The sequence below is a fragment of the Ochotona princeps genome, chromosome 26, assembly GCF_030435755.1.
Source record: "Ochotona princeps isolate mOchPri1 chromosome 26, mOchPri1.hap1, whole genome shotgun sequence".
NCBI lineage: Eukaryota > Metazoa > Chordata > Mammalia > Lagomorpha > Ochotonidae > Ochotona > Ochotona princeps.
The window spans coordinates 20,155,791-20,183,674 of record NC_080857.1 but is presented as its reverse complement, the minus strand read 5'-3'; the positions used below and the strand labels follow the sequence as shown (position 1 = coordinate 20,183,674).

General features: G+C 50.7%; 1 protein-coding gene across 6 annotated transcripts in view; it reads left to right on the top strand.

Annotated features, from left to right (window-relative positions):
• Positions 1-27,884, top strand: part of RGS6 (regulator of G protein signaling 6) — a 461,403-nt gene that overhangs the window by 410,417 nt on the left and 23,102 nt on the right. For 4 of the 6 annotated variants that reach the window (XM_058655286.1, XM_058655288.1, XM_058655287.1 and 1 more), the window contains exons 15-16: positions 6,661-6,847; positions 22,008-22,097. In XM_058655286.1, the coding sequence (XP_058511269.1) occupies positions 6,661-6,847; positions 22,008-22,097 (277 nt within the window). Of the gene's footprint in view, positions 1-6,660; positions 6,848-22,007; positions 22,098-25,606; positions 25,661-27,884 lie in introns of all 6 variants that reach the window. The other 2 variants (XM_058655289.1, XM_004584427.2) reach the window with 1 other exon arrangement.

The following is a 27,884-nucleotide window of genomic DNA, read 5'->3' as shown; positions in this document are numbered from 1 at the left end:
GGACTCAAGCTGAAACAGAGAAAACATAATGTGTAACTTTGTTTTTTTTTTTTTTTAAAGATTTATTCATTTTATTACAGCCAGATATACACAGAGGAGGAGAGACAGAGAGGAAGATCTTCCGTCCGATGGTTCACTCCCCAAGTGAGCCGCAACGGGCCGGTGCACGCAGATCCGAAGCCGGGAACCTGGAACCTCTTCCGGGTCTCCCACGCGGGTGCAGGGTCCCAATGCATTGGGCCGTCCTCGACTGCTTTCCCAGGCCACAAGCAGGGAGCTGGATGGGAAGTGGAGCCGCCGGGATTAGAACCGGCGCCCATATGGGATCCCGGGGCTTTCAAGGCGAGGACGTTAGCCGCTAGACCACGCCGCCGGGCCCAATAATGTGTAACTTTGTTGCCCCTGTACCAACCACATTTTCTAGCTCTTTAAGCTTGGGTGATACCTGTTGACCTAACTGAGGAACATGTCTTTGATAACAGCCCACCAGTCACATGGGTCTGGTAGTACCATTTGCTAGATGAAAACTCCCAGGATCCTGGGGAGGAAGAAGTCATGGATCAGAGGTACTCTTCTCCTATCTGAAGGGCTCAACAGAAAAGACAAGGGCCAAGGGACTCATTTCAGAGTGTGAAACGTCCCAAATAAATCTCCTCACTTAGCTGGAGGCGTGGTGCACGCAGGACTGAAAGATGGCTCTTCGTTGCATAGGGAAAACCCATCAGCTTCATACCTTGATTCTCTGCAGCCAGGGATTGTGTCTGCTGGCCTATAACTAACACTTTATGAGTGACATGTTTTGATAATTACCGTGTGATAGAAACTCAAGACATGGGGCCCACAGGGAGAGGAAAGAAAGAGGAAGAGGACACAATAAAAGAGAAAGGTTGCTTGGTCATGGAGCACTTGGGCAAGCGTGGTTTATTCAGCCTTCTGTCGCATTAGATGAAAAGTCAGAGACCCACGGGTAATGTAAAACCAGTGACGATTTGTTAGGCAAGGTGGAGGCTTCTTCTTGTCTTCTCTCATTACGCTATTCTCTCATATATACTTGGCTGATTCTGGAGGTATTTTCTTTTAAAAGATATTTTGTTCATTTTTTGAATGTTTTTTCTTACTTAAAAAAGTCAGTGTGTGTTTGGTAAGCTATAGGCAAAGGCCTGGACCCTCTGATGTTGGCGTGTGGCATCCACGCTATGTCTTTGAAGTTAGGGACCGTCTATGTCTCTTGCGGCCCCGTTAAGTGACATCTGTGACGCATCTGCATCCAGCCCCCCAAGAGCCCGCTGAAGAACTCAAAGTCATAATGCATCTCTTTTCCTTCAACGACCTTGTAGGGCCTTTAAGAAAAAAGCAAAGTCATAAATGATTTAGTCATTGAATGCCTGTAAGTGAGTATAAACCCTCAGAATCACCTTGGACATATTTCAACGAAGGAATGAGTGTTATCAACCCCGAGGAGGCAGATGGTAAACTGAAGGCTAAAGAACACACAAGCCATATAAGAGGAGGGAGAATATTCCCAGCAAAGGGTGATCCAAGCCTAGTAACCACCCAGGAACCTGGCAGGACGTGGGCTGCCAGCTCACCCTGTGTGTCCACACCTCCCTAGGCATGCGCGTGTCTGCTGCACACGAGATAAGGTCAGGGAATCTATTTCAGGCTACGGTCCAGGGGTTTCTTCCTTGTGCTTGAGCCTGACTCTAAGCACATCTGCGAACGTCCCTTCCATTCCTAATGAAGGACTTGACACAGGAGGCTTGACATGTTCCACAAAGGGTGGACTCAGCCCAGCATGGCTGTGCCCGCAGACAGGTGCCATGTAGCATACGAACCCCTCTGCAGCCAGCTCACATACTCACACAATCTTTCTATGGAACTAGCTCAGTCCCACATTCTGTCTCTGATACAGGTTGAGCCAGAACTGGCTCTTCATGCAGGCTTTGGAACCTCGAGGTTCTTACACTGATAGTGGATGGCTTTGGGTGGAGGCTTAGTGTAATGGTGGTAGCTAGGACGTGCAGCTCAGGGATGACTCCTGGTCCTTGGCTGCTGGTCCTCAAGGAATAGTTCTTGTCAGAGCTCTGCTGCTTTACACTGGGTTGGCCCAGCTTCGGTCCTGCCTCATGCTCACTTCCCTGTAAAGCTCCTCCGTTGCCAGCCTCCACCAGAGGCTGGTGACCAGTGCCAGGTGAATGGCACTACCTCATCCTGAACCGTGAGCCTCCGGATCAGAAACCGGAATAAACTTGTTCCTTCCCCACAATCTGAATCTGCTCAGGTATTTTAGTTGAAATAAGAAAAAAGCTGACTCCTCCAGGCTGCATGAGCCACACCCGGAAGTTCTTTCCCACACCCCTTCTCACTCCTGGCCTTCTAGACTTCCCAAGCTGGAGTGGCGCAGAGAACGCTTGGACATGCATATCGCTCAGCCCATACATGGCCTGATGATCCTTAGGACCCTCCCCCACCTGCACTGTGAGAGAGTTTGGAGAACAACCTCAAAGACCTGGTCACTGTGAGGACCCTTACCTGATGTGGGACATTCATTCCAGAAATCTAGAAACAAGTCAATTCAAATTCAAGTATGCATGAGACTTAGGGCCTGGAGGGCACCAAGAAGTGCGTCTCTGGCAGGTGTTCAGTCCCGCCTCCTCCATTACCTCCTGAGCCTCTGCCAGCTCCTCCCCATAGGCTGGGGGGGGGAAGCATTCACTCTCCAGTGAACAAATGTGCATGAGTAATCATGGGTAATCATGGGTGAGTGTGCCAGCCCCAGTGTGCATGCACAATCCCAATTTAGAGGCTTCCCCTCCGAACCCAACGGAAAAGAGGATAAAGAGAATAGAGCAATGAGAAGAAGCATGGCTTGGGAGCCTCTCTGGAGGTACCCAATGCCATTTTGGGGACATGGAGAGCGGTTGAGAGCTCTGAGTTGAGATCCCAGCATGCTAGGACTCCTGGTAACCCATTACACATCATTCCCTGCTTTTCCTTTTCTTGTTCTTCATTCCTAGGGATTAGGAACAGATTGCCCGGCGTGGCCATATAGATGCCCCTGCACTGTGGTCTGTGGACATGATAGCCCCTAGGGGGTTGTGCAGTATGGCGCAGTGTAAGATCCTGTTGGCTAGGCTGGCTTCACCCTTCTCCCCAGCCTACTGACTTTGAACATGGAACTCACTGGAAACCCACTGGGCACATTGCCAAACACTTTCCACTCGTGTCTCCCCATGCTCCTTCTCCCAGGAGATGGGGCTGCTTATCTTGTAATGTGTTTACACAGCGTGTAGCGTTCCAGTGAAGTTTCCAAGTGATGGGCTCTACACCAGAATGTCACATGAATCCCTCCTGGAAGAGCTCTAGGACACACATGGTAATAGTACATCCCCTCAGATTCTCTACTTCTGGAGGAGCCCATGAGACAAAGGAGGAGTGTCCTCTCTCAGTTCTGGAGGCCATGTTGGTCACCTTTTCTTACTTTTACAAACACTGGGGAGACGTGCGAGAAAGAAGGAAGCTTATTTTGGCTCATGCATTTGGAGGTTCACAGTCTAAGATTGGCTGACCCTGCAGGGTGGGTGTCTGCCAAGGACAGTGACAACAGATGCTGGACCAGGGGCAGTGGGAGGACTGCAAAGTCAACCAGGAAGCTGAGAGAGTCTAGGCCAAACTGCCTTAGGAGAACTCCCCACCCTTCCCCCAGAAAAACCTCAAGACTTCCCCTTGGGCTTGCAGCCTTGGGCTAGGATTGAGTAACATTCTCTCTTAACCCGTGAAACTTTGAGCACCAAGCTTTCAACACGTGGGCCTGTGGGATACACACTGCATAGAGTGGTCCTCTTTCCTCTTTCTCTCATCCTCCCTCGTGGGCCAGGGGAGACGGCTGTGGTGGCCTGGGTACCTTCAGAGTGCTGCTGGGAGTCTTACAGGACTGAAACAGGGGACCCTGCTGAGCTCTCTAAGTCCCCGTGCTGCTCCGTGCATGGTCCCAGAGTGGCTGTTACCCTTTGCCTTTCATACCCCATCTTCCCTCGACCAGGCTTTGTCCCTCCCTGCCTTCTTACACCCTCTGCCAAATGGCAGGGCACGAGTTAAAAACCAAACCCCACAGCCAGATGCATCCCCGTACATTTTTTATGAGCTGTAATGTCTCCTGAGAGAGCAGAGTTGTTCTTCTAACCTATAGATTGATGATCCTGGTTCCACACGGTGTCAGCCAAGGGGAGAAGCAATTAAAAGCAAGTACAGGAGACCCTGCCTAGTAGAGTGCTCTACTCAGGCAGAAGCCCAAACCCTGGACCGCCTCAGGAGGTTCCCCCGTCCACCCAGCCTGGCAGGGCCCATCATTACCCAAGCCCACAGTGCCCAGGAACAGGGGCATCCCCAGGACAGGACAACCAGGGTGACGGGAGGTGGTAGCTGATGTAGGCAGCTGATTCCAGCAAGAGCAGGGACCACGTTTGGTGTTCCCGAGTCTCTGGTTGACCAGTAGAGGGCACAGAAACACTTTGTCTTGCCCTGGAGTTTGCTTCGCTCTGGGAACCAACCCCAAACAGTACTTTGTGAAAAGCTGGGTAGGCAAGGGCCTGGGAGAGCTGCCCACACCGGTTGAGCTAGCATGGAAGAGCCCAGGCAGGGCACAGGAGCCAATTGGGGCAGCAGCCGATCACCATCCATCCAGTCCCATCCATGTCCCTCAGCTCCATTCCCAGCGCTTGCTGCCTCTCCCCCCTGCCTTGTCTTGCCTTGGCTTATCTCAAAGCCACTAACGCAGATCAAATGCCCACACCCAGGCTGCCTCCCGCTGCTCACCGATTGGCAGCTTCCAGGGGAAAGATGGGACAGGTGGTCTCCCTGATACCAGCCAGCCCCTGTGGCCTGCCATCCCCACGAGCCACAGGCATGATACTGCCACTGGCATCTCCCTCCCCTCCCCCCCCCCCCCCCCCCCCCGCTGATGTCCTTGGGATGAGCAAGCCCTGCAGGCTGTTGATAAGAGCAGAGGCCCTGGAGGCCTCCCGGGACCTCCTGCTGGCGCTGGATGTGCCAAGCAAGCAAGCAAGCGAGGGAGCAGAGCTGTCATGGCTCTGTGTGTGTGTGTGTGTGTGTGTGTGTGTTGGGGTGGGTGACAGGGGCCCTGCAGACTCAGCTGACTAGGCCTATCAGAATCAAAGGCACACAAAGGTGCTTCAAAGCCAATGATGGCAGAATGTCCTGCTGGGTGGCAGGCTACTGCTGGGACTGCACCAGACAGAGCGAGCAGGTCACTTCCAAGGCTGGCAGAGGAAATGGCCACCAGGGAGCGCTCTCCCCCTCTGCCCATTGTTTCTCCCTGGACCTTGATTTTAATTTGGAGGTTTCCATGGCAAGAACCTTTTAATTTTTCTGGAAAAGCCCACCTTCAGGGTGATGCTGAAACCGGCCTCTGCTGATCCTCCTTCTGGATTCAGCTGAGCGTGTTCCCGAGACCCCAGATAATTCTGCAACAGGGAGCTGCCTGGCCCCCAGCAGCCCTTTCCCGACAGCCCTCGCTCCCTTTAGCCCCACCTCAGGGCAGAGATGACAGAAGGGGACATACCTTGTGGCATGGACTGAAGGACTCAGGAAGCCACCCAGGCAGGGCCAGGCAGGCTGGAAAAGTTGCTGCTGATGACAGGTGGCATTCACAAGAGTCCCTGAGCCAGTATAGAACCTGCGGCTGCTGCGTGGCCCACTCCTCCTTGGCTCCCACCCCCACGCTGGAAACATTTCTACATCTGGATGGGAAGATTTCAAGGGAGGAGAGAGGCACTCATGAAGCCTCCCAGAACTCCAGATGACAGCAAGGCAGGGAGAGGGCGATCCTGAACACCATCAGATTGGATCACTGACGTCATCACCTTCCTTCCTTGCCTTTGACTTGACTCTGAGGTTTCAGGAAGGGACCCGTGAAGGTCTACTTTAATGGGACCCTTGGAACTCTGGGTGGTAAATAGAAAGAATTGAGTCCAGTGTGCTGAGAACACATACAACTCCCCCTTCCTCTCCTGGTGTGAATGAAGCTGCATTACCCCAATATTACCACTAGGTGGCGCATTTGGGCTGTGCACTGAACAGCAGCAGAAAAATAAGCTTAACCTTAGTTTTAAAAATACAAACGCATCTTACTATGCTTGAAATTCTTTGGCAGACTGAATGCACTTTCCTCCCTGTCGTGGTTCTGCTTTTTTTGTCCCTCATCTCTCACTGGCAAGACCACAGGGGATCTTCCCATGGCTGCTGGAACCACATGGGGACAGGACACACCCAGCCAATGGGATGTCCCATTTCCAGAGTGCCCTGCAAGGCTGCCTTGGAAACCCTGCTGAGGCTGTTGTCCAGGCTTGGCTCCCAGTGGGAAGGGGGTCCCAGGAGGCATATCCCAGGGGTGCATGTGCACTACAGGCTTAAGGAGAGACATACATGGTGGCCAAAAACATCCCGGGCCTCTGTCATGCATGTGTTTTCCACACTTTGCAAGAGAGGAGTGTTCTCTGTGTTTCCAGCAGACCCCGTGGTCTTTGTGACTCAGACAGGATGTCGCAGAATGAGTGTCATGGACATCAGCCCTGGGATTACTTGCAGCAGGGTCCAGCTGCTGAACCCCTGGCACTGACCGTGTCTCTGCTCCAACTTCAGGTTCTGGCTGGCTGTCCAAGACCTCAAGAAACAGCCCTTGCAGGATGTGGCCAAGAGGGTGGAAGAAATCTGGCAAGAGTTCCTGGCTCCGGGAGCCCCGAGTGCCATCAACCTGGACTCCCACAGCTACGAGGTCACCAGTCAGAATGTCAAAGATGGAGGAAGGCACACGTTTGAAGATGCCCAGGTTTGCCCATTTGCTTGAATGGTTGAGTCCCAAGGTGTTCCTCTGTCCACTGCACCACTCAACCCCTGGACCAAGTCCTGGGCCGAGTGCCTAGTTAGCATCTCACAGCTTATTATTATCTAAAAATCCATAAACCTTTCCAGACGGATGCACAGTGAAACCCCAGGGGTTCTTCCCCTGGAATATGATTGTGTAGAAGTAGTCATTTCCAGTTCCAGGTGCCCCTCTGTTTACAGTACAGTATGCTTGGTTGACCCATGGTAAGTTGGAACTGTATCCAATCCACCTGCAATACTGAATGGCCTAGCTCAGCTGCACAGGGCACACTACATAGCATCAGTGGGTTCCCCCCAGTGCAAGGTGGACTGGGAACTGGCCTAGGGAGAAAGGATCGGATGATCTCTCGCTGGCCCAGGAAAAGATAAAAATTGAAACCTTTAATTATGATGCCTCTTGAATGCCTGTCACCTTCATACCCCCATGCTATGTCAAAAAATTATCACACACCATCCCTGAGGTGCAACTGGGTGCAGATGCGCTAGCATTTCCAAGAAAGAGCTCAGCACTTTGTAATTTCTGAAGTGTGAGCTAAGCTGGCAGTGGAATCTGGTCACCCAAACACAGCGTGGGTCAAGACGTAGTGAGCTGGAGGGGCTGCGAGCCAAACCCACATCCGCCCTGTCAGCAGCACCATGACTTCCAGTTGCATTGCTAATGTTTAGTGAGCACCTCTGTATTCTAGACCCCGTGCCAGGTGAGCAGGGACCACAAAGAAAAGACCAGAGCCAAAGTAGAAGACAGACAGGCACTGCAGGGCATGTGGGAAGGGCCCCAAAGTGGGGAACTCCAAGGGCAAAGCAAGCCAGCGGCTCTCCCTCAAGGGCTAGACTCTCTCATCTCTAAGAACAAACATGGACACAGGTTTTTCTTCATCCCCACCCAGTGACAAAGCCTCTGATCCTCCCTCAAGTACACTGCTTGTTTCTCTCACCCATGGGGTCCTTGAAAGAGAACTGGGCTGTTTGCCTTTCTGTCCATTTTGTCTAACTGGGGAAACTCGACGGGCACGCAGTGGTGTGAGAGCGCAGCAGTGTCTTACTGCTTGCCTGTGCCTGGTCATTTGCTCAGAGCTTCAGGATGCCAGCACTTGGCCAACCAAGCAGCACAACTGTCCTTTCTCTCCCCCTGGTCATGGCCAGCACGGAATGCCTGTGTCAGGAAGATCAGTTTCTTGATAGTTCAAGGGCATCGCTTTCTGAAGCTGTGAGTTCCTTGTGCGCTTGTCATCTTTAGAGCAAAATGTTTGAGTCCTGGCACCTTCTTACCTTCTGGTAAATGAATTCTACACATACAAGCAACTCCAAAATGTTCATGAAAATGTGTATTGTGGGAAAAATAGGCATGGATATAATTTTTTTTTTGGTACCAGAACAAGGTATCTTTTCATTCCATTGTTGAAGTACCTGTGTTTGGTGATAGGCACTTATACAAGGATACTTGAAAAATGTGGAGGAAGCAGAGCTAAAAGACAAGCTTATTTTGATGCACTGGATTGGATGGCAAGGATGGAACGCGGTACCTTGAAAATCACTGAGCACCTGTTGTGGGGTTGTGCAGCCTTTGTGATCCCCAAGCGTGTCATAGTGCACCATTGCTGTGAACTTTTCAAAGTCCCCTGGGATTGATGTGGGGCAGTGAGGAGGGTGATGGTGATGCCCAATGGGGCTACCTATGTGTATGATCTGAAACACAAAGTTCAATCATGCTTCACAGAGCAGCCAGGAAGGGACCCTTGTTGGAACAGCCATGCAGTGTTATTGCCCGGGGCATGACAACAGCAAGGATTTATCTGAGTCCCTTTTTAGATGGAGACTTTCAAATCCATGGAAAAGCGAGACAGGCAGGACCACAAATGCTGAGGGCGGTCATCCAGCCCCAGCAGTCGCAGCCCATGACTAGGCCTTGTTGACTGTGTCCTCGCCGTTGTCACCTAATGCTAGGTGCTTTTTAGGCAAATCTGAGATATTGTGTAATTTCATCTGAAAAATATCAATCCTTAAATAAACCAACCCTTTGGTTTGAACATTATCTTTCCTTCGCAAATTAGCAATAATCTGGTTTTTTTTGCTAAAAGTTACTTATTTGAAAGGCAGAGTGACAGAAGAGACAGAGAAGTATCTTCCATCCACCAATTTCCTTCCCAGACAGTGGCAAGATCCAGGGCTGTGCCAGGCTGAGGGTAGGATCCTGCATGTCTATCCAGGTCTCTCTCATCATGGCAGGGGCCCACCCACTTGCGTCATCTTCCACTGGTCTCCAAGGCACATTAATAGGGAGCTGGATTGGAAGCAGAACAGCCAAGATTTGAACCAGGACTCATGTGGGTTGACAGAGACCTAACCGACTGCACCCCAGCACTCAGAGTATCGCCAAGTGCCAGGCAAGTGTTCAGACTTAGAGGTCAATGAATACCTTTCTGTAACCTTCACTTAAATTCAGAATTCAAATGAGGGTGGACATTATGGGAGATGGACATTGAAGGGCCTGAACCAGGATCCTTTTAGCTCTGGTCCCCTTAGCACCTCATCCCTTACAACTTTGCTGAAGCAGTTGGATGCTTTGTCTGATTGTAGCCTTGGGATGCTGTGTGCCTGTCCTTTGCATTTCTTATACAGTAGTGGTTTAATTTGAGTATTGCATCAGATTCAGGTTTGAGAATTTGACATACTTGAGAAATCGAGTCTTTGATGTCATCCAAACAGCAAGAAGGTTACAGTATTCCAGGATCAGCCCTGCACTTGGGAAGAGCTCGTTTTCCAGGGATTCCAGATTCCTGGGAAGAGAGAAATGGCATTTAGAGGCCACATCTGGGTGCTTCGCACAGTGGTAGGGAGTCTCGGTTGTTGATCGTTTTCGAAGCCTTTGCAGTGGGCAAAAACAGGAAATGGGCTCTTGTTTGTCATGAAGGTGCATCCCAAGTTCACGCTGATCCTTGGGATTCAAATTCGGAACTACATGTGACTTTTCTTTAGTCTCTCTCATGTCCAGGCCTCCTTCCTGTTGACTGAGAACCCGGGGGCTCCGAGACACCCTCCATGACAGCATGATTCTCTGCTGGGTTTCTTCTCAGCACTGTGATGCCAACACCAGAGCAGCCATACGAAGGTCCTTTGGTTCCTGGAAAAAAATGGAGAGATAGGGTAGTTTTAGTGCAAGACGGTTTTCGCACCCATGCAGTCATGGTTTCGTAGTTTGCGTTCTCCAGGCACTTGTTGAAGATCTCTCCTCTGTTCAATTTCAAAACTTTTTGGCACCAAAGGAAAAATGCTGTTATTCTAATTTCATTTTCTGAGAATGTTTCTAAAGTGCCTTCATATCGTTATGGCCTGCTTTTCTGAGAATTGCATGGGATTCCGTTGTATGGAACAGCGTGGTCTGTTCGATTAAATGTGCTCCTGCACGTTTATGTTGCTTCTAATTCAAGGAAGATTTGATGGGAGGACTTGGGAAGTCGGCACATGGGGCCTTGACAAGTTCCTGGATAACCAGCCTTTGTTAGCACAGTGCACTGCCTTTTTTCGGGTACTCCTGAATACTTTGTCTCATGTGCACAGCACTCTTGCTGGCTAGACCAGCATGAGCTTGTCTTAGGCGTGCTCGTAGGTTAGTATGAAGATCCCACACACTTGCCTCTCTGTAGCTGTTAGGATCAGCTGCCCAAGATTTCAAATAAAACACCCTGCCTAACCCAATTCCTACGTTTAGCCTGCTCCTTGTGGCTTCCTCCATGTGTTTCCACCCTAAATCTCCAAATGGCTTCTTACTAACAGTGACCTTGGCCAAGGTGCTTAAATTCCCCAAGTGCAGAACGGATGGGACCTGTACATAGGGTGGCATGGGGACTGGGTACAATGAAGCGTGTCAGTAACCAGCAGCCCACTGCCAGGACACATGTTCATTATGCAATTTTCCTAATGTAATTAAAATACCACCCCCCCCCTTTTTAAAACAAATTATTGGAAAAGCAGATTTCCAGAGAGAAGGAGAAGCCAAAAGAAAGATCTTCCATGTGTTAGTCCACTCCCCAAATGGCCACAACATCCAGAGCTGAGCCAATCCTAAGCCAGGGGCCAGAAGCTTCTTTTGGGTCTCCCACATGGGCACAGGGTCCCTGGGCTTCGGGTGATTCTCATGGCCTTCCCAGGCCACACACAGGAAGCTCAAGTAGCCAGGTAAGGAACTGGCACCTATATGGGATGCCAGTGCTTGGAGGTAGGAGATTAGCCAATCGAGCCAGTGTGCCACCCTGAAAATACCCCTTCTCTATACTTTTACATTTAACATACGTAGCCCCCCCCCCGCAAAAATCAAATAATTACATATAACTGTAGCACCCAGAGATAAGTGTAGCATTTTACTTCTCAAGGTAGGCAGATAGATGTGTATTTGATCCTCTGAGGTTGCCACAAGTGCTACAAGTATTTCTTTCTCCTCATTCTAGAGGCCAAGAAGTTCAAGGTCAAGATGCCAGTAAATGTGTATCCTAGAGAGGACTATCTTCCAGGCCTTCTTGCTGTGTCCTTGAAAAACAGAGTCAATAACACACAGAGAGAGAAATCTGGCCTCCTTTCTTCCCCTTATCAGGCCCTGGGCCCCTCTGAGGATCCCGCTCTCACCACCGCAGCCGTAGCCAGTGTCTTCCCAGCGACCCCTCCTCCAACCACATCACTTTAGAGGGGTTGGGCTTTTATAGGGTGAAGTTGGGGGTCTACAAATCTTCAGTCTATTAAACGTGGTTATTCAGATAGAGTGATTCCACGACCCGCCTTTTGCATGAAGCCAGGGGTTAGTCAAAACACTAAACTGGTTTTGTTATAAGCTGATGGGATGCATTCGAGGGTCTGGATGCCAAAACGGTTCAGTTCTGCCCAGTCAGAGCAGTTACAGTGTAAGCAACAGGAATGAGAATGCACAGCCGTGTCCCCACAAACTTTATTGAGGGACAGTGAAATTTGTTTTCATGTAATTTTTCCCAATATATCATTTTTAAAGATTTTTTTCAGCCATTTAAAACCTGAAGCACTGTTAGCTCCCAAGATGTAGATACAAGGTTGGAAGTCAGATTTGAACCACTTACTGTGCTTACAACCCCTGAACTAACCAACATATAGTGAAAATCTCCAAAAGCTTCAAGAAATACAGAGAGGTGGAGTGTAATGGGCAGCTAGCCAGCACTGAACCAGGCTGACTTGGGCTGACAGTTCTAAGGTCCCTGGCCTCAGATGAAGTAGGCCCCATCACCCTCTACTGATGGTCTTCTGGCTGGCCAAGTCTCACGGTGGCACAAGGCATCAAATGCCATGAGATAGGCACTACACATCTGTCTGTGTGGCCACCAGGATTCAGTCCTGGGCTCCATCCAAGTGACCCAGTCCAATCCAGTCACCTCCCAAAGACCCCACCTTCAAACACCGTTAATTAAGTGCTTACCCTGGGAGTGTTGTTAACCCAAGACTTGGGGGACCAACCCCTTGATTTTGGAGGGACAAGTATTCAAACCACAGTGCACAAAATAGAGGGTTGAGAAGAGTTAATCTTGGGTTGGAGGAGAATGTGTTGGTGTAGTCATGGCAACCCAGGGTGTTTCTAGATCAGCTGGATGTTAGAGAACAGAAGATGGCCAGTACCTAATGCAGTGCCTTACCCATCCTGGCCAGGGCTGGCTGGATGCCTGCCTACATTAACAGAACAGGTACAGTGGGAACTTTTCCAGTTTTCTTGAGTGGCAAGTCCTTGGCAGCCCAGACCAGCAAGGACTTGCACAGAGAGCTCTCAGCTTATGGGCCAGGAGTCTCCTCCCTAGCACAGAGCATCCCTGGGTTGTGCTGCGAACTGGGTCTGTCACCCTGAGATGTGGAGAGAAGACAGCAGGCTTTGATTCTGTATCTGCATTTCTTCTAGAATCAGACACATAAGGCTTCCAAACACTGTCTCCTTGGTTTGCTCATCAGCTAAGTAGAGATGGTGGCTCGGAGTGGCTGCTTCACCGCTCATGATGGTTCTGGAATGCCCATAGAAACACAAGCCAGGCCTTCATGTTAGCGTTCGGGAGCCCAAGTAAGGCCCTGACTGCTTTACGAGTTCACTGGAAGTGAGGATATGGGAGTGGTGGGTGCAGCCTGTCTCGGGGGATTTTGTTTATTTGACCACATGCATTGTTAGAGCAGGGACTAACTGCCTGTGTGTGTTTCCTGTGGAAATAGTTTTCAGGACACCCTTCCAGCACAGGCCCAGCATTTGCACTTGAGTTTTGCTGATCCTTTTGGCTTTTTTGAGAATTTGGGCCGAGACCAAATCTTCCATAAAGGTCTGTGGGCTGTGACCACAACCCTCAGCTGTTTGTCATGCTGTTCCAATTTCACAGATTTAGCCTTGTGAGGAGGGGGAAAAAATGGGCCATTTTTTTTTCTTTTTAAAAGGGCAGATTTTTTATGCTGGTGCTTGAGTTCTTGCCTGCCAGTCATGTGGCATCCGAACATCGGCGTTGTCACCTACTCACCTTGAGGTCACAGGCAAGAATCTGCACCTTTGTGGGTCACAGTCTGCTCATCAGGAAGAATGGGGAAATGCTTTCTGTGATGCCCACCAAGAATTTTGAAGAAATCAGTTCGGCTGATAGCTGTGATGCTCTGTGAAAAAGTTGCCTCTATGCCTAAGTGTGAGCTCACAGACCTGAGTGGCATTCCTTTTCCATGGGGCCTACTAGTAATAAGTTGAGGAATTCCCACAAGAAGGGATCCACTCTGGGAAAGGGGAAATGCAGGGAAATTTTGTGAGACTGATTTGAGGGAGGGGTCCTGGATTGTCCTGCTGAGGATCCTGAGCTTTTTCCATCCTCAAGATAGTGGCCGAGGGCTTCTGGCTGGGAAACAAGGGGGCACCCGATGGGGTCAGACAGAGGGGATGGGAACCAGGAGAGAGGTCTCAGGCAGGTAGCATGAAGACATGCTGGTGGTTTTCAGAGACTTCAAGCAGAGGAAGCAATGAGAGCCCAAGGCTTCCTCTCAAGTCCTCTGCCTCCTTCCAGGCTCTCTGCTAGCTCTAGAAGGACACTGGAGTCAGGAGTCCAGCTGCTGGGCTTTGATTTAAAAAGTCTGAGTACCCAAGGATGTTCCAAGGACTGTGTCCCTGGGTCCATTCAATCACTTGTCCATCTGCCCAACCATCCGTCTCATGCACATGTATTCTCTCATCGAGCTGGGAGACCTTGACCTGTAGGGTATGAAGTGCTTTGCCAAGGGAAATTACACAGGAAATGGGAGCTCCGGATGGCTTTTTGCCATCAGGCAGTGCTGTTCTCACAGCACATCACTCTTAACAAACAAAACAAAGCAGGTCTAAGAAAACGCTTCACTGAGATTGAAGTGGATTGGATTGGAAAGCTGTCCTTCAAGTGGATTGACAGTTAAAATGGGTGGGCCAACCCAGCCCATGGGCTCTGGTCCCTGAAGATTCCTGCTTGTCCTTCCTCAGCCACAGGTACTGATGCTCTTTTGGCTGCCAGTAATGCCGAGAGTCAGCCTGCTGTGCACCTGGCGGGTGTTCCAGACCTTCGGATTTGAAAGATTTTGGAAGGAGGAGGAATTGGCCTTCTTGATCCTTTAGAAAGCCCCCACTGTGTTGAGGCCACGGTCTACATGTGCCTCAAGTTAAATTTTTTTTCTCCTTGACAACTCAGTCTCTCTCTTGTGCCTGTGGTATAAAGATAGGAAGCAATTTATCCCTTGGCTTTGAACTTTCAAGGTCTCTGCCAGACAGTCTTGGGGAACACACATGGTAGATCACCAACAAATGCTCGTTAAGTTCAGCTTCTACTATATGCCAGTTTAGCAAAACTTGGGATACCATTAAGTGTCAGATGTTCTAGGCTCTGTGAAAATCAGATACATAAGACAGGTGGCTGCCCTCAAGCAGGACCTCAATCTAAGTTACCAAGGCTGGAGCCATCACCTGCTCAGAGAATGAGCCGAGAGCAACCTCAAAGCCAGAATGAGTTCAGGCTCCTTGCAGAGCTAAGATGTGGTCAAGTGTGCACTCACTAGGAACAGACAAAAAGCCCCAGCCCAAATTTCTGTTGTTACCTAAGTGTGGCTGTGTAAAAGAAGCTTGAGTAAGGACTGCAGTGCTGCAAACTCACGGCTGCTCTGTTTGAAAACTGGAGACCATTGGAGTGGAGTTGTGTGTGTGTGCCCAGGATCACTGTAAGTGGAGGTCTTCTGGCTGGGAGGGGCACACATCTCTACTCCAGTGGTGGACAGAGGAGGTGGCATTGTGTGCCCGTATCACAAGATCATACCAAGTTTCCTGGCATTTCCTGGTAGACTCCCTGGCCAGACATGCTTTGATGAATGCCGTGGCGCTGCTTGCACAAGAGTTGCTCATTGTGTCCAGTGGGTGTTTTTATTTTCGGGAGATGAACAACAGAGAGGGATGCATTTGGAAAAGAGCAAATGGGTTGTTTGTGATCCAGTTGTGTTGATTACTGTGTAGACTGGTTAGTTCCTGGAGAGAAGGACTCAGAGAATTCAGTTCCAAACTTCACTCATTGCTGCTTCTGAGCGTAGCTGTCTTACCTCAGACCCCGTGAGCTGGAGAGGTCACTCCTCTCAGCTAGCTCCCGGAGGACTTGGGTAGGGAAAAGGCAATAGGCAAAGCTGTCTTTGAATTTACGCTTACCTAAAAATAGGGACTGAGCAACATGAACACACTGCACCCTTTGGCTGAGTAGCTTGAATATGTTTGGGCAGATGCTTTTGCCAGGTAAAGGCAAGTAAGTGATCACTGACTCTTACAACCTGTGATGACTTTCAGAGATGCCTTAGGGAGATACAGGGGGCCCAAGCAATCTCTTTTAAGAACTCATGAGCCAAAGCTGCGTCCATTCACCTAAGCGGATGTTCGTATTCCTTGGGTCTCTTCTGAGGTTACGAAGCAAGGACTTGGGCCATCCTCCACTGCTTTCTCAGGCACACCAGCAGGGAGCTGGCTCAGAAGTGGAACAGCCAGGACTTGAACTGGCGCTCACATGGGATACTGGTACCTCAGGCAACAGCTTTACCTGTGCTGGTCCCTGAACTATGTCTTTGATTCATGATACTCAAGAGTTTCTTAGAAGGTGAAGTTCAAGGACACAACCTTGTACCTTAAGGTTTCCCAAGGCCTCATTCCTCAATGTTCTACCTGGTTGAGGCATTCTCAGTGGAGGAGCCCAGTTCCCTTCAAGTATGGAAAGTAAATTGCATGTGGCCAGTCTCTGAGGCGAGAAGCCAGAGCGTGGACCACCACCTCTGCTGTGGCTGTCACTGTCGTTAGCAATGCTGACCACCAAGGGCTCCTGGAAAGCAGTCATGAGCAGTGGCTGTACCTGTGATGAGACTGACTCAGATGGGGGACAAAAAGGAGGCCCCTAAGTGTAGCAGGGTCTTTGTCTTAGGGAACTCCAACTCTCCTCAGCCCCCCAGGTCAGAGAGAAGAGCAACATATCAGGGTGGGAAGAACTTGAACTGTGATGTCTCACAGCTTTGGGTTCCAGTCCTGGCTCTGTCTTTAGCCTTGGCCAATCCACCCAACCTGTAAGAGTTGCAGCCTCCATCCCTATGAAGCGGGACTGTTACTAAGACCACAACACTGATTGAGGGTGCCTCAGGGTACCAACAATAGAAGCAGCACAGCTCAGCTCTGCTCCCAAGCCCTCTGGGTTTCCCTATTCTCCAGAAACATTTGACCTTCTGTCTGGTATATGCACCATCCCTCAGACAGGGATGCCTGGTATTGGACATGCCTAGTCATGGCTGGGAAGCTTCCACTTCTATCCTTGCATTGAATTGTGTGATGGACAGGGCTAGAGAAGACAGATTCGAGGCCTGAATCCCACCCAACTTTGGATGCCCATCTCAGCTCCTTCTCTACCAGCCCACACAGCAGTGCCCTGTTCTGTCCCACAGCCTCATCTGCCTTTGCTGGACTGTACAGGAGACCCAGTGGTTAGCCAAGTCTGGATGTTCTTCCAAAAAGCTTAGGTGTGGAGGACAGAGATAAGGCATGCATATACACCCATGCCAGGGAAAACAGAGCTCTCAGAATCACCAGAAGGGCTCTGGGCTGCCATGAGTCAGCTGAGGGGCTCCACAGGCTAGGAGAATGTTCTGGAAGAAGGGAAAGGAAGAGCAAGTGTAACATCAAGGTGGCATGCTGGCTCCACAACTGTCCCCTCTGCAGGAGTGGGGTTCCCTCCCACTGCCAGCACCCTGGCTGGTATTTGAGTGGATTAGGCTCTGGGAGAATGGTTTCATGATCCCAAAAGAAAATGCCTCTTCCCTGGGGTCAGAGGCCAGTGGAAGTTCTGCTTGTCTGTGGTCAATTCAGTCATCTAGTATGGGCAGAAAAAGAAAAGAGGGGCATGAAGGAGAGATGAAGATAAAACAGTACAAGATGAGAAAGAGCAATTTAAAACAAAGAATTTCTTATGCAGCCCCTTAGGAATTTCCTCCCAGTGAGGGCTTTGCTGGCTGTGCCAGTGGCTCCCTTGCCCATTATAGATCCTAGGGATACATTTTCCTGAAGACTAGTTGTCTGCAGAACTGGGGAAACAAACCAGAGGCCTTCATAAATCAGCAGAGGTCACTGCCAAGAGCTTTGTACACTTGCTGTCCCTGGCAGTGATAAACTCATTGCATTTGGGACATGGCCAAGGCCCCCGAGCTCAACCTTAATTCTCATTCCCAGAAACATCTCGGCTCTCGGTTCACCCACCCTCTGTTTGCTGTCTTTGTGTTTCCTAGACAAAGCTGGCGAGGAGGAAGCAGCATGCTTCCATAACTGGGCACATCAAAGACTGCGTTTCTGTGCTTGGGAGAAAGCTGGCAGGGTAGGGGAGAGTCACAGATCCTTAGGCTGCTGGGAAGAAAGGCTCAGGCAGGAGTCAGGCTGGAGCCACGAGCCCTGCAGGACTGAAGGGGGACCTGCAGGATGTGGGGGATCTTTTTCTCTTCAGACCTGTGCCTTGGGTCTGCTGATAGTGCTTTGGCTGGAGTCATGGAGTGGTCGTAATGATGGCCAAGGGGTAGTGGTGAACTTGGCAGGGGAAGGGCAGCCATCCTCTGCTGGGCCAAGATCTTACTCCCTACTTCCTCCCCGTAGCCTTGGTGCCTGGCAATAGCATTGGCCCTGGAAGCAGGAAAGATGAGCGTGATGGCATACTGCTCCTCCTACCCACACCTTTGTTCCCTGTTTCCTCCCTGCCCCTGAGTCACCCCTTTAGCTCAAGCTGATCAGATTGTGAGGCCACATGGTCAGCCCCAGAATTGAGGGCTCACTTCTCCCTGCCTGCTCGCATCTTCCTGCTTGGATAAGGGTCACTCTGACAGTTCGCTATCCCCCACCATGCCCTAGGAGGGCTGCTTGTCCCACTTTGACCTGTACTTCTTTGGAGCCATTTGCTCTGCAAGCCATGTGCATCTTGGTGCAAAATCTTCCTCGCCTAGGAGACTCCAGGCTGTATGGCAAGAGACTTGTGTGTCTTGCTCAGGCTATAATCTCAGCATCTAATGCCCGATAGATGCTCAGTAGATGTCTGCAGAACATTGTTGTGGCTAAGTGTGCAAGCATCTGCCTTATCTTGCTCTATCAATCGACACAGCTCTTTTAATAGGCCAGGCTTTTCCTTCCCACAGTGAAGCCTTAAGAATTAGCAGGATGGTAAGAGAAATGCATTACCAGGCCAGGAGGGGCTGGGCTCAAAGAGGCTTCCCGCTTCCTCTTGAGGCAGCAGGGGGATATCTTGAGATACAACCTGGAGCACTTGATTTCTCTGCGGAGTCAGAGCAAGAAACGGGGACCTGTTGCTTTGGGCAGGAGTTTGGAAAGGGTCCAAGTGTGTTTCCTGCTGACTCAGCAGCCACCTACCTCTGGCAGCCAGGCACAGCAGGGCCTGACACACAAAGGGAATTGTGTGAGTCATCTCTACCCTGGGTTAATGTCTGTGCCCAAGATGTAGATGTAGAACAATTGACAGTGACAATCAAGCCAAGGCCAAGGCATCCTGGTCTGGGCTCAGAGAAGAACAAGGATGAGAGAAGCCAAGGCTCCTCTACTTTGGAGCTGAGTGGGACCCTCACCCTCTGTCCATATGGACAGCAGGGTCTGGATGCAGTCACAAAGCCAATCTGGCATGGAGCACGGTTCCAACACAGAGCTCTGCCTGTGGGTCCTGTATTGGACCCTGTGTATTTATAAAAGAGAAAAGGACCTGCTTTGTGACACAGCAGGCTAAGCTGCTGCTGGGCTGATCCTCTACTTTAGAATCCAGTGTTTGCTAATACACATGGGAAAATAGAGGCAGATATTCCAAAGCACTTGGGTTCCTGCAACCTATATGGGAGACCCAGATAGAATTACTGGTTCCTGGCTTTGGTCTGATCCAGCCTCAGCCATCTGGGGAGTGAACCAGCAGATGGGAGATTTCCAATTCCTTCCCTCTCTCTGTCTCTCTACCTGTCAAATAAAAACATATTCTTCCCACTCTCAAGGAACTCCACTACAATGGGCTCTGTTTCTGTTGGGAATTTTCAGAAAAATACTCAGCGAGACCATGTCCCTGAGAAGTGTGTCCATTCCGACTTCCTCTAGAATGTATCAGCAGGCCCCAGAGCCAGGCCAACCTTCAACTTCCTTTGATTCCTGTTAAAAAGTCTGTTACCATAGGTGGGGGCACCACACTGCTTTTGAAAATATGGGGACTTCTAAGGGAGGGTGAAACTGGTGCCAAATAAGACTCTTTGGGACCCCAGTGGGGCAGAACAAAGAGAGTCCCACATGTGACCAGGAAATGCCTTGCTTTCTATTTTAACCTTCATTTTTTTTAACCACAAGGAAAAATTTAATGTGCTTATGGTGTTCAACATGATACTTAGATATGCACATTTGATATACAAGATATGCAGTGGTTCAACCCAGCTATTAAAATGGACTTAAAATTAACTCTTAGCAGTTTTTGGGTAGACAATGTGTTATGAACCATAGTCATCACGATGCACCATTGAGCTCTTGAGCGCTTCCTTGTGTGTTACTGAAATGTGTGGCTTGACCAACATCTCCCCAGTCTCTGCCATTCCCTGAAAGCCACCATTCTCCTCCCATCTTCTATGAGTTTGCCTGTTTGATCCCACATGCAAGTGAAGACATGCACACAGTATTGATCCCTCTAGGCCTAGCTTCTCCAGGGTCATCCATAATGTTGCAAATAACAGGATCTCCTCCTTTTCAAGGCTGGATATTGATCCTGTGTATAGATACCATATTTCTTTATACCTTCTCATGCATGCCACACAGGTTAATTTTGCACATTGGCTACTGGGTGTCTGCCTTCTTTTATGCTGGGTAAGGAGAGTCTTGGCAAGCCCTGGCTGTGACGTCAGCTTCCTGTGGCCTGGTGTCTGTAGAACATGCCCTTCAACCCACAGGAGGCAAAGTTCCTCCTTCCCTTCCCTCCCCTCCCCTCCCTTAGGAAGAGAAGCCAAGGAAGAGGGCATCATTAGCCAGCCCCGCCTCTTGGCTGGGCACCATCTCCTCACTGACCAGCTCTCCCCTCCCCTCCCCCCTACTCCAGGCACCAGAGCCTTTGCTTAGCTTCCTGGTGGGAACAATGAGCCCAAAGGGGGAAAAAGCACTTCCTGTCTCAGCCACCAGCTAGCAACCCCACCTCTCCCAACAGGTCCTCTGTAGGGACAGCCCGGCTCTCCCAAGCTGAGACTGTCCCCATTTCTAGGGACAAAGACTTCCTCTTTTTCTTTTTCCCACTTCATATTCTCTCTTGGGCCAGGCCAGGACTTTCCTGCCCATCATGAGGATCGAGCTCCAAGAAGGACTGGCTGGATGTAGGAATTAACTGGAAGCCGGGGTGCCATCTGTTGCCAGGACCAGAATGCAAATGCCTCTAGGGTCCTAGAAGAGGCTGTGGCTACAGGCCACTGCACCTGCCTCTTCCGGGCACCGACCACAGGCCTGGTTACTAGCCATCCAGCCCTCTACTCTGCTTACCAAGATCCCCTTTCCAAGACGAAAAGGCACACACTGACCCATCTGCATGGGTGACTTCATTTATTACTATTTTGTGTATTTATTTGTTTGAGTGAGAGAAAGAATGAGTGTGACCTTCTCTGCTGGACCAGTTTCTCGGTGCCCACAACAGCTGTTATTGGGCCAGGACCCAATTGTTTAAACCACTACCACTGTCTCCCAGAGGGCACAGGAAGCCAGAGTCAGGAGCCAGAGCTGGGAAATGAACCCAGGACACTGTCATGCACAACAAGGGCAACCTGATAGGCTAAACACCTGCTTTCTAACTTTTGAGCTGCTTGTAGATTGTTATGTTGTATGAAACCACACATGGGGAATGTCAGCGTCTTGCAAATCCATCGATATGGCATCACAATCAAGACCTTGACATGACTGTAATTCATAGAGTTGATTCAGACTTCCCAATTTTGCTTCCACTTCTGTGTTTGTGAGTGTAGCTGTGTAGTTCTGTACAATTTAATCACACGTGTAAGACTGGGCTGGTTAGAGAACCGTGCAATGACCACAAATATCCTTGCTCTCATCCGCCTCTCTTTTTCCTCCTCTCCCTCCCTGCTTTTCTTCTCTGTTCCCATCTCCTCCATCTCCACCCCCCTGGCAACCACTAAACTGGTCTCTGTTTCTGTAATTTGTCATTTCAAGACTGTAGTATAAATGGAATCCTGGAGTCTATAACCTGGGGCTTGGCTCTCTCACTCATCACAGTTCTCTTGGGCTTCATCCAAATTGGGTACAGCAGCAGTTTGCTCCTGCCTGCTGCTGTGCCTGAGATTTCCATCATAAGCATCCAACATGGCTCCCAGGCCCATTACCAATCCGTTGGGACTTCGGTCTCATAGCTCTTTTAGTCCAAGTTTTGCAGGTGTGTGGGGTGGGGTGGGGTGGGAGGGAGGCAAAACATGACACAGTGTTTGGTAAGTTCACACCCGTGCAGCCAAGGCCCCCTGTTTCTCCATTGGGCTGCGGGGTCCCTTGGTGCTGGCTGACAGCTCATCCCAAGTCTCTCTGCCTCTTCCTCCCCCAGGAGCACATCTACAAGCTGATGAAGAGCGACAGCTATGCCCGCTTTCTGCGGTCCAATGCCTACCAGGACCTGCTGCAGGCCAAGAAGAAGGTATCTGGGAAGGGCAGGCTTTGCCTTCCTTGGCTCTGTCAATTCTGCGTGCTGCTTGCTGCTGGGGTGAAAAAGAACGCCATCCCTTGGGTTTCCTATCTTTCCTCTTTTCTTCTTTCCCCTCTGTCCACTCATACTCCAACGAAAAGCGATTGGGACCATTGGCACCCCCTCCCTCATCCAGGATCTGGTGTGCTCCCTCTAGTCGTCACCACCCCTGCCTGCACATGGAAGGACAAGGGTGTTGTGATCCAGTGGGTGGGTTCAGATGTTCAGGATTGGTGGTCCCGGAGGTGTCAGAGAGCACCCAGCCCCACTGTACAGATTGTCCATCCCTGACTAGCCCAGAAATGAGTGCAGGGCAAGGACTGGGGCAGCCAACTCACTGGGAAGGAAAGCTAATCAATTTTGGGAGACAGGGAGGGACTTGAGGGTTGCCTAAGGTGGTCCTTAGGATTGGTCCCTTCCTGGCCCTAACCCACCCCCCAGTGTTTCCCCTTTCATTTAACCGAGAGGAGGAGACTGCACCCAGGCTCCTTCCACTTCCGGCACTCAGAGTGGCATCAAGGTTCCCTGAAGCCCTTGCAATCATGGATTTGTGTGCTCAGAAAGCTGGGCGTGCATGTGGTGAGATTGATGGGTGTGATTCATGCAGGGATGAGCTTAGCTAGGCTTTGGGGAAGAGCGAAGAATGAGCTTGGGAAGGCACAGGGGCTGCGGGAGAGGAGGTGAGAGAGATGGCTTGTGATTCTACGACACCTGCCAGTCCTCTGTACTGTGCAGCTCTGACCTGAGGCCTCGTGTGGTCAGGTGTGGCTCTACTTGCCCCAAGTTCCTTGACTGCTATGTTTGCTTCAGTGGAGCATGTGACTCCCTTTCTTGTCCCCGACCACAGCCTCCCAACCCCCATCCTGATACGTATGGTTGTCCATCCATGGGTTCTCTGTTGGGTAGCCTTGCTCAGCCATGCAGCCCTCCCCATGCCAGGACCTTGACTGTGTGTCTGGTTAGCACTGTGGAACTCCAGAGTCTAAGGGAGTCAGTCTCCTGCCCTTAGGCAGCCCCAAGAACAGCCCTCTATTCAGACACTCAGAGCCCTGGTTCTTGGCATCCCACACACCCTGTCCTTCTCTCAGGCATAGCTCCTCCAGTGGAAACAGCAAAAAGCCTGGCTTCTTGCTCACTCCCCTTGCTGGAGGCTGGCATTAGCAGAGCAGGGGTGAGCTATTGGTGGGAGGGAGGCTGACACCCTCCTGCCCCTCAAATGCCCTGATGCCCATGGCTTTCAAGTCCTGGAGGAACTAGCAAATGGAACTTTTTGAAAACTGCAGCCCAGATCTCAAAGTAAGTTTCCCTGCTTTCTTGTGGCCCAGGCTACCTACGCTGCTCACAATCAGGGGACTTTACAAGACTCCAAGGTGTATGCCAAACATGGGCCTCTCCCTACCCCTAGCAGAGGAGCTGCCCAAGGCCACTCAGTCCCCCTGCAAAGGCAGGTGCACTTGGAAGTGGGCAGAGACACCTACACCTGCTTAGCTTTCTTGACTTTTCAGAGCAAGGAGAGGAGGAAGAGCCAGTGGCAGTTATAATTATCCTCCCAGCCCCTGAAGGAGGAGATGTTCTTACAGCAGGAAACCCTGGCAGACACCAAAACCCTCTTGACACTGAGGAGTTCACTGATGCCCCAGAGTGGTGGCAATGGCCATCTGCCCCTTCTGGAGAAGCTCCAGGTGTGGATCCGATTTCCAACTTCCAGGTAGGCTCCAAGTGTCCTGCACTCTGAGTTGGGCTTGCCGTGTGACATCAGTGTCCAGGTTGCACAAGGTATGTGAGCTATACAAGCTTCAGCTAAGAGAGGGGACAGGAACCGGCCTCCCCTTGTGGTTGGGAGCTGCTCCTGCTGTAGTCTGGAGACCCAGCCTTCTCATCCAAGTCATCCTCTTCACAAGAGAATGGTACAAGTGTCTCGGGGTAGGTGGGGATGGGTTGGAGGACTGCCCCAGGATAATTAATCACCAATCATGTTAGTTTCCTGGGGCAGCTCAGAGGGCATCTGCAAGTCCAAGGAGCTTGAACCAAACCAGCCAGTGGCTCTCCTCTGTGAACAGCACCATAGTAGCCGGAGGACGATGATGACAGGCTCAGCGCTCACCGAGGGACCTGGGGCCTGCCTGACTTGAGCCCAATGTGCAGTGCCCAGGCTGCCCATGGGTTCAGGGCTGAGCTCCGGCTGGTTCCCAGGGCCAGGCGTGGTTACTTCCCTCCCTTGTCCAGGCAGTAGCCCAGCCCTACTCCAGGGCAGCATGTCATGTTGTTGTATTGTCCTTCAACAATCTCGTGTCTGGGTTCCAGCACCTGGCTAAGCAGACAGAGGCACCTCTGCCAGGAAACCCCTCTGGCTCTGTCCACATGGAGTGGCCCCTCTGCTCTCAGCACATCCCATAGGACCCAAGCCACCTGGCTGTCTCTGCAACTCCCTCCTTCCATTGTGTGCTGGGCATCTGGGTGTGTTCCTGTGCGTGTACACCCTTCCACTCCCCTAGCTGAGAGTGGGCTCAGGGCCATGGAACAGGGCTCTAGGATAAAGTTAACAGGTATCTGGAGTGGAATCCTCCTCTCGCCAAACACCTGCAGGTAGGAAAGATGGGGAGAGGGTAGGCATCCCTCACATCTCTCCCTCCTGCTACAGTATGGAATTTACCTCCCCTTGACCTTGGCTCCTTCCCTCAGAGTTGCCCAAGCATCTGAGTACACCTTGGAAGTACACCTTGGAAGGTGTCACCTGCCTGCCTGGGTGCTGGGAGCATGTGCTAGCCAGAGCGCTGCCCATGCCACTGTCTTCTGAGGCCCCAGACCATTTGTTCTTGCCTAGGATGTGGACAGAGCCTCCTTGGGCTATGACTCCAGGACAAGGACATGGACGTTAATGATCTTGTCTAGCTGCCTCTGAATAGCAGGAATGGTCTTCAGCCAGGCTCACAGATAAGTTGATGACTTCCTGACATCCCCTTGCCATAGCTCGCACCACCTGCCCACCTTAGAGCTAGTGTGTCCCATGTCATCACTAAGAGCTACCCAGAGGGCTGCCTGGGTCCTAGTGGCCCTCAGCATAGTGGGCTGTGGCTTGTGGGCAAAGACTGGTGAGAGCCAGCCGCTCCAAGCACCAGCTGAGGAACCCCAGGCAAGGTCATGGTGAGCCATATGTCAGGCTTTGCCACACCAGTCCTGGCTCTCACGCAGCCAAGCCCCTGTCTGCCCCGCAGGAGGCAGTTCCATTTCTCCAGACTTCTCTTTCCTGTCTCTCCCGTTGACTCTGCCAACGGCTCTGGCTGCTTTACCCTCTACGTTTTTGTGGTGGTGGTTTTTTTTTTTTTTTTTTCGGCTCCATTTGGCTTTCAGTTGTGGCGTCCTTTATCCGTGGCTGCTGCTGTTTGGAGACCATACATAAGCTCAAGACTATTTTTCCCTGTATTTTTCCTTTTTCTTTCATTTTTTTCCCTCCTCAAAAGCCAGAAAGTGAGCAAGGTCGTAGAACTTCCCTAGAAAAGTTCACTCGCAGTGTGGTAAGTTCAGTGGGTTTTCTCCCCACCTCGTTTTTGTTTTCTGTAGTTGTGGTTTCTCCTTCGGTGGTTGTCCTCCTTGGGGTGGGAGGGAGCCCAGTGCTTTCCCCCTTCCACCCCCCCCGCCCCCTTTTCTTTCACAAGTGTCTGCAGGTGGATTTTGCATAAAAGAGCAAGCAGCTACTGCTGCTACAGGCAGGTGCACCCCGACCCCCCAGCTCAGGTCGGGGTGTGTGAGCGTCTGTTCAGGGCTCAAAAAGGCAGGCCTCCACTGCCCTGGTAGGATGGGGATGGGGTTGTGTGGTGGGTGCCTCTCCCACAACATCCCAGGGAAGAAGAGCATATCGAACTGTATCATGAAATAAATTGACTCAGTGCCATGGCTGATCTCAAAAAAAAAAAAAAAAAACAAAAACCAAAAAAACAGATTTCCTCCTGTGAACTCTGGCAGGTGCACTGCTATGGGCCATGTGCTGCTGCTGCTGCTACGTAGGCGGCTTTTGCTGTGTGCAGGACGCGGCTGTGCTGCATGGATTCTGGTGTTGTGGCTCAGCTGGCGTGTGTGTGAGCCACCTTTGCATGAGCTCGTGTCCCCTTGCAGCCCCGGTTAGCCTCCTTTGCACAGAGTGACAGGAGAGCAGAGCAGTAGCTGGGTCCCCACGCTATCCCTTGTTTGTCCTCCAACCCCACTTGGGACCAAGGTCTAGCCAAGCTCCCCAAGCCTTGATTCCTGGTGGAGTAAAGGTGGGATACCAGTTTCCTGCCATTAGAAGGAAGCAGCCAGTCCCTTCCACCCCCATACACCCACCCAGCAGCACAGGAAGGGGCTCCATGGTAACAGGAGCAAGTGAGGAGGTTGCCCTGGTGGCACATAGTGGAGATTCTGTTCCATGGCCTGTAGGCCAAGGTGTAGAGCCTTCGCAATTTTCTTTTGTCTCTCCAAAATTTAAGCAAAGGATTTATTACACAGGAAGTCCTCAGTTCTACTCACTCCATTGACTCTTCCAACAGGTTCACAGGCCCAGCCTGTATTGTTAATGTCAAATCGGAGGAAACCAAGATGGCAGCCGGGACAGGGATCCCATTTCCAGAAGGTAGAAGGAAGTTCATTGATGTTGAGTTGCCTTTTTGCCTCTGTTGAAGAGGAAAGTCCTTGTCAAACCTGACTCCTCTGTGATTAGTATCCTTAGTTCATGCTTTTAACACCAGTTCTAAGAATCCTGGATGGAAAGCAAGCTAGTCATTTACTTGTCATAGCTAGATGCATTTTAACTGCATTGAAACAGTATTTTGAATTTGTGGGATATACACATCACACATTCTCATAGGGGGATTAAAGTGGGGGTACTCATCCCTTTCCCTCTTGGGTCATCTCTCTCCCTGTGGTCTTTTCTCATGAGGAATCATGACATGAAGAATGTAAGAAATGCTGGCTGCTTGTCTTTGTCAGGAATGCCATGCCATCTGATTTCACACACCAAACCACGTGTTGCGGGCTGTACGTGGGACTTCCTCCACCTGCAGAGGCCCAATGGAGTGGCAGAATCGCATCTCCCCGCTGTCCCTTTTGAAGCCCCAGGGGTGCATGCAGAGGATATTTAAGGATTTGGTTGGCCCCCCTCCCCTGAGAGTGTACCTTGTATACTTATATACGTTGTATACTCCTAAGCATAGGCTTTAGGGACTCCGAGTACTAACAGCCCTTTGGGAGGACTTCCCATTGACTGTGTGGGCCAAAGCTGCAAGAAGGGAGGCCTGGTACTTGGACAAGATGTGTAGACATTTGAGGCTGCTCTTTGTGTAAGGTGTATGTCAAGACAGATGTCACTAATGCTTGGTGAGGAGCCTTTGTTAATGTCTCTTCATCCCTGAAGTGGAGTTGGCTCAGGGATTGCCAGAGTTATCTTAGGTAAGTGTTTGAAATAAGAAAGCAGCAGACACATTCCAGGCATGTGAAGTGTGCACCTGGGAGAACTTAGAGGTCCTGGCAGGGTGACGGAGAGTGTCTCAGGCTCCAGACATGTCTATCATCTGAGACAGATGCACAAAGTTCAATGCATGATGCATTCAGTCTGGTTCCTGTCATGGAGCTGTACTTCTCTGGCCTATCCAGGCTCCTGGTATCCTTAGGGGAACACCCTGCCCCCACCCAGAGGTGGCTAAGTTTGAAGCTAAGGCTCATTAGCTTAGGCTGACGCTCACCTCGAGTGAAGGTTGAAGCCCAAGA